The sequence below is a fragment of the Dunckerocampus dactyliophorus genome, chromosome 5 (genome assembly GCF_027744805.1).
Source record: "Dunckerocampus dactyliophorus isolate RoL2022-P2 chromosome 5, RoL_Ddac_1.1, whole genome shotgun sequence".
Classification (NCBI taxonomy): domain Eukaryota; kingdom Metazoa; phylum Chordata; class Actinopteri; order Syngnathiformes; family Syngnathidae; genus Dunckerocampus; species Dunckerocampus dactyliophorus.
In genome coordinates, this window is record NC_072823.1 from 692,252 (window position 1) to 704,809 (window position 12,558).

A 12,558-nucleotide genomic window follows, 5' to 3' on the forward strand; every position below is an offset into this window, starting at 1 on the left:
ATAGTCGTTTTAAATTGGATTTGACACAAAAAATGTTAACTTTTCTGTCAAAATTTACAAAAAAATACATTTAGCAAGAACGAATGTCTTTTTGTTGGAAAAAATATTTTTTAATGATCTCTTTACGTAATCTATTATAAATACTGTATATTTAGCAAAAGTACAAAACATTTAGTAAAATATTTTTACAATATTATAAATAATAATGAAAATAATCTAAAAATCATAGATAATATATAAAATATGATCTATATAATAAACTGATATATTGAGTAAAATATTCAAATACGTGTGTCTTTGATGTGCATGATTTGCAGGCTTTTGCGGGCCACATATGGTGAGGTGAATCTGTCAAACCTTGAGTTTGACACCCGTGCCTTGAGTGGAGTGACGAGCACTCGTGTGTAACATTTGAACAAGCTGGTTGAAAAACATGGCCGACATCAAGCAGAACGTTGGAGCGTGTGGAACTCATCACTGAGCATTTGTCCAATGATGCTCACACCTCAAGGATATCTGAGGACACGTATGCGAGCATTTGGACATCAACCCATAGGGGGCGCCACCGATATCATAGACACTACAGTCATGTGAAAAACACCCTACCCGAGGAATACGTGGCAGAATGCTTCATGTGGTAGCATCTCAAGGCGTGGATAAGTCCTTCATGACGTAGTAACTTTACTCTCACTGCAGTACCCTGGAGCAAAATACACACACAGGAGACATCATGTACTACACAGCAGTGTTACTACAAAAGAATATTTGTAATGTTGCAAGGCTATAGTACCTGCCGGCCCTACTAGTGTCTACGAGTACTCTGCAGCACAGGTGCCTCTCAGGGTACGGTGCTCTCCCCTTTCCTCTTCACCCTCTACACCTCGGACTTCACACACAACTCCACACAGTGTCACATCCAGAAGTTCTCCGACAACACAGCCATTGTGGGTTGTGTTTCAGAGGGGAACGATCTGGAATACAGGACGGTCATCAGGGACTTTGTCAGCTGGAGTGAGCTTAACCAGCTACAACTCAACACCAGCAAGACAAAGGAGATGATCATTAACTTCCAGAGGAAAACATCTCACTTCACACTGGTGAACATCCAGGGAGCGGACATAGAGTTGGTAGACAGCTACAAATTCCTGGGTGTTCACCTTAACAACAAGCTGGACTGGTCCGTCAACACCCACGCCCTCTACAAGAAGGGCCAGAGTCGCCTCCACCTGCTGAGGAGACTGAGGTCCTTTGGTGTGTGCAGGACTCTTTTACGGACCTTTTATGACTCTGTGGTGGCCTCAGCCATCTTCTATGCTGTGGGCTGCTGGAGAGGGGGCAGCACGGACAGGGACAGGAGCAGGATAAATAGACTGATCAGGAGAGCGAGCTCTGTCCTGGACGGTCCTCTGGACTCCGTGGAGGAAGTGGGGGAGAGAAGGATGTTGGCTAAGCTGACATCCATCATGGACAACACCTCTCACCCGCTACATGACACTGTGGGTTCCCTTAGCAGCTCCTTCAGCAGCAGACTGTTACACCCACGGTGTAAGAAGGAGAGGTTCCGCAGGTCCTTCATACCGACCGCTGTCAGGCTCTACAACACCTGCACCACCTGAACCATGTTGTAGTCACGATGCTTTACTTTACTTTACTTTACTGTTCTCTTTACTTGTCTTGCTTGCTTGCTGCTGTAACAAGTAAATTTCCCCGCTGTGGGATAAATAAAGTACATACAATACAATACAATACCTGCCGGCCCTACTGGGGCCCTACGAGCTGCCAAGTACTAGTAGACGCAAGTAGGGCCAGCAGTAGGACTGCCAGGTGCTAGTAGATGCCAGTGGGGCACCGGGTGCTAACAGACACTAGTAGTGCCACCAGGTGCTAGTAGACGCTAGTAGGGCCACCAGGTACTAGTAGACGCCAGTCGGGCCACCAGGTACTAGTAGACGCTACTAGGGCCATCAGGTACTAGTAGATGCCAGTAGGGTCAGCAGGTACTAGTAGACGCTAGTAGGGGTGCCAGGTACTAGTAGACGCCAGTAGGGTCAGCAGGTACTAGTAGACGCTAGTAGGGCCACCAGGTACTAGTAGACGCTAGTAGGGGTGCCAGGTACTAGTAGACGCCAGTAGGGTCAGCAGGTACTAGTAGACGCTAGTAGGGTCGGCAGGTACTTCATCGTGGATGTGTGATTAGGAGTTGACCAATCATTGGTGAAATGACGTGGACAAACATGGACTCTTGTGCTCCTCCTGCTTCCCTCTAAGCTTGGGTTTGTGTCCAGACGTGGTGTTCTTTTGCACCCTACGTGTTCTGCGTGAAGCCATCTGTCACGTTTGATGCTTTTTCTTCTTCTCTTGTTTACCTTGTGGGACCCGCTTTGCTTGCTGCCTGCAGATGAAGCCACAGGTTACGGGCCGGTGTTTGAGGAGCAGCCGGTGGACACCATCTACCCCGAGGAGTCGCCCGACGACAAAATCACCATGAGCTGCCGTGCACGGGCCAGTCCACCTGCCACATACAAGTAACATATGTTCCCCCTGTAAACACAACACCATCATTCACGCTCTGCTCCTCCATGTAGCAAAGATGATTACGCTGTTTAATAAGGCGGAGGATGAGTCTGTTGACCTTGACACAATCTACAGGGATCATGTGACCATCTGATATGCATCATGGCATCACAAAGAATAGCAGCACCCTTCTTATCCAGAAGTCAGAGTCCCAGAGAAGCGCTACTGCGTACTTTAGCCACTTTTTACAGATCACTGTTGGTCCTCCGGGAGTACGGGACTGGTGGCGCTGCTACGTGCCATTGGGTCCTTGTAGAACCGGAGCAGGAGCCTGGTTGGCATTGCCAGCAGGAAGTCCAGCCTGTTCCTGGTGAACGTTGGCCTCCGCCAAGGCTGCCCTTTGTCACCCGTTCTGTTCATCCTTTTCATGGACACAATTTCTAGGTGCAGCCAAGGCGTCGAGGGAGTCCAGTTCGGGGGCCTTAGGATCTCATCTCTGCTATCTGCAGGTGATGTGGTCCTGATGGCCTCATGGGGCTGTGACCTTCAGCGTTTCCTGGGGGGGTTTGCATCTGAGTGTGAAGCTTCTGGGATGAGACTCAGCACCTCCAAATGTGAGGCCATGGTTCTCAGTGGGAAAAGGGGGGGTTGGGAATGAAGTCCTGCCCCAGGTGGGGGGGTTCAATTATCTCGGGGTCTTGTTCACCAGTGAGGGAAGGTTGGAACGTGAGGTCGACAGGCGGATCGGTGCAACGTCTGCAGTAATGAGGTCGCTGTACCGGACCGTCGTGGTGAAGAGAGAGCTGAGCCACTTTACCCCCCACCTATGTTCCCACCCTCACCTATGGTCATGAGCTTTGGGTCATGACCGAAAGAAGGAGATGGTGGATACAAGCGTCTGAAATGAGTTTCCTCCGTAGGGTAGCTGGACTCCCCTATAAGAGATGGGGGAGGGGCTCAGAGTAGAGCCGCTGCTCCTTGACATGGAGAGGAGCCAGTTGAGGGGCCTCGGGCATCTAGTCAGGACACCTCCCTGGTGAGGTGTTCCGGGCATGAGAAGCCCCGTGGCAGACCGAGGACACGCTGGAGGGATTATGTCTCCCAGCTGGCCTTGGAACGCCTTGGTGTCCTCCCGGTGGGACTGGAGGACCGGGAAGTCTGGGCTTCCCGACTGAGACTGCTGCCCCCGCGACCCGGACCCGGATAAACAGAGGAGGATGGATGGATGGATGGACAGTGTTCCTAGATTGTGTTGGGAAGTAGGAACTTCTACCTAAATGATTGCTAAATGAACTCCTAACCAGCCAACAGCACATGAAAGACATCCAATCCATTCCTAAAAGGAAGAAAGCAAACAACAGAACCATTTGGTGCCCATAACCAGCCTCCAGGGTCACATATTCATCAATAAAAAGTCACTTTTGTAGAATTGGGGACCTTTAAATGTGGTAAGATGAGTGTATTAGTGCATTTGTGTAATTCCAGTATGTCTGCCTTATCATGCTTTTGAAAGCACTCACGTCCTGACCCCTCAGCTGCTTTTCCCGGTAGATGGATGCTGGATGGCGTAGAAATCGACCCGAGCACGGCCAAACACAACCACTACGCTTTGTCGGAAGGCAACCTGATCATCAACGAGCCCGTTAAAAACCAACACGAGGGGAAGTACTCCTGCTTGGCCAGCAACACGTATGGGACAGTCGTCAGTCGAGAGGCTTGGGTCCAGTTTGGATGTAAGCGATGTTGTGGAGCCTCATGGGACGCATACTGCAGTCTCGCTGGAATAGAAAACTCATAGATTTCAACTTCATCTTCTTAGATTTGGACCTTTTCTCATCAGAGGAAAGGGAGTCTGTGCATGTGAAAGAAGGTCAAGGGGCAGTCCTTCTCTGTGCCCCTCCTCTACATCATCCAGGTGAGCAGGATGGAGACGGCGAGGATGGAAGGCAGGGATGTCCAAAGTGTGGCCCAGGGTCTATTTTTGGCCCCCTGCATGTTGTCAAAATCACTGCAGTAGTCCCTCACCTTGGGACGGTCATTGGCTCCACACCAATGACACGTTCTGCCCAGTAGGATTCCTCATTTATAAACACAATATTTTGGTAGTCAGTGCATAGAAAACCTGTTTACCAACAACTCCTGTAAGCCATCTGCTAACGTCTCTGTTGTCTTCTTTATTCTAATATGTCTTATTTTCTCTGATTATGTCTACTGTACTGAGTAATGCAAATGTAAAGGTGACTATAGGGGTGTTATTTCATGTCTTGAGGGCTCTAATCATGTTAAAAACCTCATTTAGGAAGATCGTAAACAGGTTTTCTATGCCATAACTATAAAAATGTTCATATAAATTTGCTTATGGCGGTGGGGTCTGGAACCAATTCACTGCCATAAAGGAGGGACTAGTGGAACACGTATATAAGACATATATAAGAGTTCCTTGTAGAGGAGGTTCCGTTTTTAACTTCCTGCCACAGCTATGGTTTCATCAACGTAACAGCAGTCAACACTACGTATCATCATGTCTTTGAATGCATCTTCCCAATGCCTTACATTTGTACTTTAGACAGTGTTAGGCTTGTAAAACATATGCAAAGCTTGATGAAGTATGCATATTTGTGGCTAACAGGAGGCCATGTCCCAGCACGAAACAGCGCTGATACAGTATATGACTGAATGTCCTGCACTGTAGTGGCTGTGATGTCACTTGCTTGTACATTTGGTCCCATCGCAGAGCATAAACTCACCTTTTAGCCTTTTTCATGCACAAAAATGCATCAAAGCGGCCCCCCCGCTTTGCTACAGTTCTGTGCGGTACCTCTGTGGAACTAAATTGGGCACCCCCCCATGGAAGATGCTTACTGTGCGGTGCAGTAATCATTTTTTAAGGGTTGTTTGAATGCTTTTCCACCTCCTAGCCATTTAAACTGAATGGATTTAGTCTAAGCCCCCATTAGCATGGCTAGCTATAATTCTATCTTTCTCTCTATTATCCCACCCCCAGCTAGCAGAATGATACCATTTGAATGTAAAAGGTCAATAAATGAATCATGCAGTTAATCTGCACCAGCGCTTTGCATGTATTGACGTCACGTTGCATGCGGGTCCTTTACATCAGGCTGATGACTGACAGACGGTGTTTCTCCTGTCTGTGCAGCCGACCTGTCGTTCCGATGGATCCTCAACGAGTTCCCCATCTTCATCCCGCTGGATAAAAGGCGCTTCGTCTCGCAGATAACGGGCAACCTTTACATCTCCAAAGTGGAGGCCTCAGACAGCGGAAACTACTCGTGCATCGCGTCCAGCGCCTCCATCTCCAAGAGCGTCTTCTCCAACTACATCCCCCTGGTGCCCCACAGCGAACGTCAGTACCGCACATTTGCCCTCCTGGTGTCTGCCCGCTTGCTTGTCTTTTTGACCTAAATCCTCCAATGACCGTATTTTCTGGACTATAAGTGGCATTTATTTAGAGATGAGTTTTACAGCATTCAGGACCAAGGACAAACTTTTCATGTGGAAAGGCAAGTTATTCAGTTACGCAACAGCACACAAAACAGGCTGAATAGGCCAGTCGAACAAGCAAGTTCACCAAGCTCCCGATCTCATTGCACTTCACTGCTCTGCCTGTGAATACTGTCGTTCATGCTGGGCATGAAATCCTTCCATTCTTGTCTGCACATGATTCCATTCAACAGTTCCATTTGTTGAGACACAAATCTTACGTTCTAAAATAAAGAAGCCAATTGTATCCATTGTTACGCTATTTTCAAATGTGTAACCCCCAGCATGCTATAAGGCAGGGGTTCCCAACCTCCAGGCCGTGGGAAATGTTCAGGCGCAATGAGAACAAAAACAACAAAATACACTTCAAATAATTTGTACTTATAATTTGGAACTACATCAAATTGTATGTAAAGGGATGTCACTTCTGGAAATATGACCATTATTTTATTCAACAAAATAACATACACTGAAACATCTCCCAGTTTTTGCATGTTGAAGTAGTTGTGTGATGGTCCTTGAACGCACCATGTCCTACGCTGTACAAATAGACTACTATACTGTATTTTTAGCATTTTTCTTTCACCTCATATTTGCTCCCAAATGCTGATACTATGTGGGAATGCATAAAGGTAAGATTTGATGCGCTTCTTGAGTGCTAATGTGCATATTTGTTCTGTGAAACACAAAGTCCAGGCTGTTACTGGTGGGTGGTGGCTCTGTATTCATGTTGTGCTTTTAATTTGATGTTGTTCCTGTCTTAGTTTTACACAATACATCAGAAATCAGATGAATTAGATGGCTATAATGTACGTATGTTTCGCTGATGTGTTTCCTGGTGACTAGCTAGCGTGCTAATGCTAATTACATCAGTCATGCTAAGCTATGGATCATGCTTGACATTCGTTTCGCAGGCAGCCCAAGCTCTCCCGTTGTTTAAGAGACGGACTGCCAAGCGATTGCGAGCCTTGCATGTCTCTACGATGCATTCGTCTTAGGATTTATGGCTGATTCGTATCCATCCAGGAGGCTGATACCGATCACTGCGGTCGTCACCAACCAACGGCGCCCTCTTATGGCCGTCGATGATGATGTTCACTCCGTGGTTTGTGGCTGTCAGTATGAATCAACGTTTAAACATAAAAATATCAATTATGTGGTTTAAAAGTGGCACCTGAATATAAGTGACAGGACCAGCCAAAGTACGGAACAAAGAGTGTAACTTATAGTCCAGAAAATACGGTAATGCCTCACAAAGTCTACAAAAGCAAATAACACTGACGGGTTAAAAAGTTTACATCAACAGCTGTGAGGAGCTTTATCTAGCTCTGCTTGCACTTCAAAATGTTGCCACTCAGCTGTTGGTGTAAAAGTCACGCGTGTTACACGTGTCAACTCAGCAGCGCTGTTCATGCTGACCATGCACTTTGCTTCTTGGCGCTGCTACAACATTGGTTCTGTTGCTGCTGTGTTGTTGTTCATAAATGAGCACGTGTTCAAGTAGAGCTTGGTTTTCCTTCCCACTTTTCTCTTCTACTCCACATCATTATTAACGTTAAACTTGTTCTATAAAATGAGTTGCCACATTTAGGAAATAAAAGGCTGGGATTCCAACACGTACGCTGCGTATTCATGTATCCGTGGTATCCTTCCACTGGTCTTTTGGGTGATTATTTGAAGTATGCTGTTGTTTGCACCCTCATAGGTCCCAACAAGAAGTACCCGGCTGACCTCAGGGTCAAGTTCCCAGACACAACAACTCTGGTGGGGCACAACGTGACTTTGGAATGCTTCGCTTTGGGGAAGTAAGTGAGCAGTACCTTGTCTTGTTGGGCCATGAGCGCCGGTGGGGGGACCTAAGAGCAAGTCCAAATAGCGCTCTGTTTTGGACAAAACATCCACAGGACTTCTAGGTGATGATGTTCACCTTTTATCATGATGAGCGCAAGTATACGTACGCTCACCCCTCCTTCATCACAGTTCACTGGCTCCAGACCCCACTGTGATACGTGCATCGGGATTGTGCCATTTGGATGCAGTTTTCAGGAATTGCGGGAAAAGTGATGTGGAAGAGCTGATGACATTTTGGATCACCGTCTGGATCCAGGAATTTTTGAAAGGATTCTTTAACATTGCGAGAGAGGACCGTTTTCAGCATTTGTGCATAGAACTCCACACAAAACAGTCAGGTTGTAGAAAATATCAAAGACTCATCCAGATTATGGAATCAATGTGAAAATAGGGGAGCTTTAGAATTGTCATAATTGGGAGACAACAAGTGAAGCTCTAAACATGCAACAAGCACCATGATATCATCCCATTATGATATAACCATGATATCATGCCATTACGATACAACCACGATATCATGCCATTATAATATAACCATGATATCATGTCATTGTAATATAACCATGATATCATGCCATTATAATATAACCATGATATCATGCCATTATGATATAACCATGATATCATGCCATTATAATATAACCATGATATCATGTCATTGTAATATAACCATGATATCATGCCATTATAATATAACAATGATATCATGTCATTGTAATATAACCATGATATCATGCCATTATAATATAACCATGATATCATGCCATTGTAATATAACCTTGATATCATGTCATTGTAATATAACCATGATATCATGCCATTATAATATAACTATGATATCATGCCATTATAATACAACCATGATATCATGCCATTATGATATAACCATGATATCATGCCATTGTAATATAACCATGGTATCATGCCATTATAATATAACCATGATATCATGCTATTATAATACAACCATGATATCATGCCATTATGATACAACCATGATATCATGCCATTATGATATAACCATGATATCATGCCATTATAATATAACCATGATATCATGCCATTGTAATATAACCATGATATCATGCCATTATAATATAACCATGATATCATGACATTATGATATAACCATGATATCATGCCATTATAATATAACCATGATATCATGCCATTGTAATATAACCATGATATCATGCCATTATAATATAACCATGATATCATGCCATTGTAATATAACCATGATATCATGCCATTATAATATAACCATGATATCATGCCAAGACACTGTGGAATCTGGATTTGTTGCATCTTCAAAAGCTATGGAGCTCCTGTAGATCCAGAAGAAAATCGCCATGACGGAAATGCCATTTTTGTGAATAACTCCTGAACTAATATGAATCCAACTGCTAATGCTATGTTTTCATGGGCTAGGAATCTAAATATGTAGATGAAACAAATGTAGGACTAAGATTTATGCTGTAAATCACAATAATATGGGAGGAACTATGGCGCTTGGCGGAGGTCTGCACTCTCTGAGAGCTTTTCTAGTCTGTTAAATGGAATTGAACAAAGTATATTTTACACAAAGTACAGTATATGTATTATTATTATTATCATTATTATTATTATTACTAGGCCCATCATTGTGTGCAGAACGCAGGTAGGAGTTTTATTTTGAATATGTTTATGGCTTGTGACTGGAGTGCTTGATATTGGCTTTCTTACCGATATACTTCAGCCAATACCAAGCGATACCAGCACAGGCAGCAGATCTTCCCTCAAACTAATATCATGTGATGTGTCGCATGCGCTGCTTGAGCAAAAGAAGACAAGTACTGCAATATGCAATGCAAGTGCTAGAAAAGGTGGCAAGTCAAGTCAAGTCAAATAACATGTAGCTTCTCACGAGCATGTTTCTGTCCGTCATGCGGTAGCTAATGCATAATTATGGAATATGAAGCGCGTCCGTTATTGTGTCTTGTCCAGCCCTGTGCCGGAGATCCGCTGGAAGAAGTTGGATGGTGACCTGCCCCCCAACCACGAGGTGCGGACGGCGGGGGCCCACCTGCACCTGTACAACGTGCAGGTAGAAGACGGCGGTCGGTATCAGTGCGAGGCGGTCAACTCAAAGGGAAAGGATTACCACAGCGCTCTCTTGTCCGTCGAAGGTAATCCGGTGCCGATGCTGCTGTTTGACCTCGTCTTGAACTCGGGTCACGCCTTCTCGTCCGCATTTTCCAGCTTTTCCTGAGTGGGTGGAGCACATCCGGAGCGTGGAGAAAGACCTGGGCAGCGACTACACCATGTTCTGCGCGGCCAAAGGCAAACCCAAACCACGTGTCCGCTGGATGAAGAACGGAGAGCCGGTAACGTTGACTGATTATTTCTACTTGCAGTACTTTACTTGTACGCCACACAAACAGCCACTCATTGGCCTTCGCCTGGCAGTGACGTCAGCAGAAGGCGTAAACCATCAAGTCCAAGTGAACAGCACACTTGGGACACCCCTGAAGTAAGGCCAGTAAAACAGTTGGCACTACATGGAAGTGTTGTTCTCTACAGTTGGACAGGAAGGAGATGAGGTTCAGCAGCCTGACCTTCGAGGATTCGGGGATGTATCAGTGCGTGGCAGAGAATCACCATGGAGTTGTCTTTGCCAACGCCGAGCTGCGTGTGTTTGGTGAGTCAAACGTCGCACTGTCAGCTTTGTTAATGTCACTTTTCATCACCACGTCCAGCTCAGGAAATGCCTCATGGACGCACAACAGCTCCTAAAGTGCAAATGAACTCTGCTTCTTTTTGGACTGTGCAAGTGTGAACGTGACCTCTTTAAGCATTTTCCAAATGAAACCACAGCACCTTCCTGAGCAGGAGAACAACGTGAAGAAAGTACATTTGGCACTGTTGGATCTTAAGGAGGTTCCAAGCAGAGCTTCAATGTGCAGAAAGAAGAAAAGGGAGTGAAACAACAAAGAAGCGTTCAAGTGAAACAGGCTGATCATCCAAGTTGACGAGCACAGCCGTTAGGAGCAAAATGTTCATTAAAATGTGGATTGAATGTGATTTAGTGTCAGGTGTTCACACTGTCATCATCTCTTGATGGCGACGGCAACAAAGCTTTCTCTCTTTGATTGCAAGGCCTCTCTCTCGCAGCGCGCCATTGCTGCTGAGGTTGGACGCAGTAAGACAGTCATTCCAAACTTCTTCACACATCCTGAGGCTCGTGGAACCAAAAAGTCAAGAGGTAGACCCAAAAAAATGAGCCGGAGGTCCCATTGGCTGTCCGTCAAGACACGGGACCATCCTCGGCCCAGATGAGGGTTGTTACCGGTGCCGAGCGCACTCAGACAACCATCAGACGCCATGTGCCAGGTTGCGCGGGGGCGTCAAACGGCAGGTGGCTATGTGGCGATGTGGCAGGGGGCATCCCTGGTCTGTGTGGTGATGACTGGCTTTTTCAACAACAACGCCGCAATAAGCTGCCTCTTTTGGACCATCCTCATCCAAACCCAATGGAGAACATTTGGGGATGGATTTACAAAAATGGACATGAGTTCCAGACGGTGAAGCCATCTTCAGCACCTGGAGCAACATCCCCACTAGCCTCCTGGAAACACTGGCATCAAGCGTGCCCAGAGCCACCTTTCAGCTCATCAACAAGAATGGCACAGCGACTCATGACTCACTCCTTTTTACACATTTGACTTCTCGCTCGCTACGCTCTTAAACCTTTCATCAGCCTGTTTCACTTGAACGCTTCTTTGTTGTTTCACTCCCTTTTCTTCTTTCTGCACGTTGAAGCTCTGCTTGGAACCTCCTTAAGATCCAACAGTGCCAAATGTACTTTCTTCACGTTTCCATGTCTGACCACCCCTGCCTCGACATCCACCCACACGCTGCTTGGGGCAGACGTACTCACCTGCTTCCTTCTTCATCTCCTACACAGAATCATTTCTTTCAGGAGATATTGACTCCTGTTGCACAAAATCCTTGAAATTGCCACAAACGCGTCAAGGAGAGCACTCCAGTGATGTACTGATCGATACTTCTGATACCAGCTCTTCATGCTCCAAAGTTGATTCTCAAACCAAAATATTGATACTTTTGCTACTTCACACACAGCCTTCCCTCGTTTATCATGGGGGATAGGTTCGCAAAATAACCTGCAATAAGTGAAATCAGCGAAGTAGCCAACTTTATTTGTTCTCAATGATTCTATGTGTTCTAAAGCTGTAAACCCCCCCATACACTGTATACACTTTTCTCAGGCAGGCATGAACACTTTCTCACATTTTAAACACTTTCAAAGTTCAAACTTGCCTCTGAATTTGAAGGATCAACCGAGCAGGTTGGACACAAGAAATGATGAAGTGACTCGTGCACGTTTCACTCCTGTGACCGTGCCTCGTCCTGGTGCTGTTTTTGTATCCTAGTTAAAACATATTGCTTCTGTCATCGTCCTCCTCCATGAACTGAAGATTCATTTAGTCTGTTAGCTTCTTCTTCTATTGTTCATTGGCGGTTAGCAAGCAGCTCATGCAGTTAGCTAGTTTGCTAGAGACTAATGACCTCAACAGGAAACGGCACGAAGGAGATTGTTTGACAATGGTCTACAGCCAATCAGGACCCAGAACACAATGGGCAGGTTCTCTCTTAGCCAATCAGGCTCTATATTTAGACCCAAAATTAGGC

General features: G+C 45.6%; 1 protein-coding gene across 3 annotated transcripts in view; it reads left to right on the top strand.

Moving 5' to 3' along the window:
• Nucleotides 1-12,558, top strand: part of cntn1a (contactin 1a) — a 90,686-nt gene that overhangs the window by 55,816 nt on the left and 22,312 nt on the right. For all 3 annotated transcript variants that reach the window (XM_054775483.1, XM_054775482.1, XM_054775481.1), the window contains 8 exons: nt 2,399-2,525; nt 4,066-4,247; nt 4,334-4,429; nt 5,672-5,878; nt 7,721-7,820; nt 9,853-10,034; nt 10,108-10,232; nt 10,429-10,546. In XM_054775483.1, the coding sequence (XP_054631458.1) occupies nt 2,399-2,525; nt 4,066-4,247; nt 4,334-4,429; nt 5,672-5,878; nt 7,721-7,820; nt 9,853-10,034; nt 10,108-10,232; nt 10,429-10,546 (1,137 nt within the window). The remainder of the gene's footprint in view (nt 1-2,398; nt 2,526-4,065; nt 4,248-4,333; nt 4,430-5,671; nt 5,879-7,720; nt 7,821-9,852; nt 10,035-10,107; nt 10,233-10,428; nt 10,547-12,558) is intronic.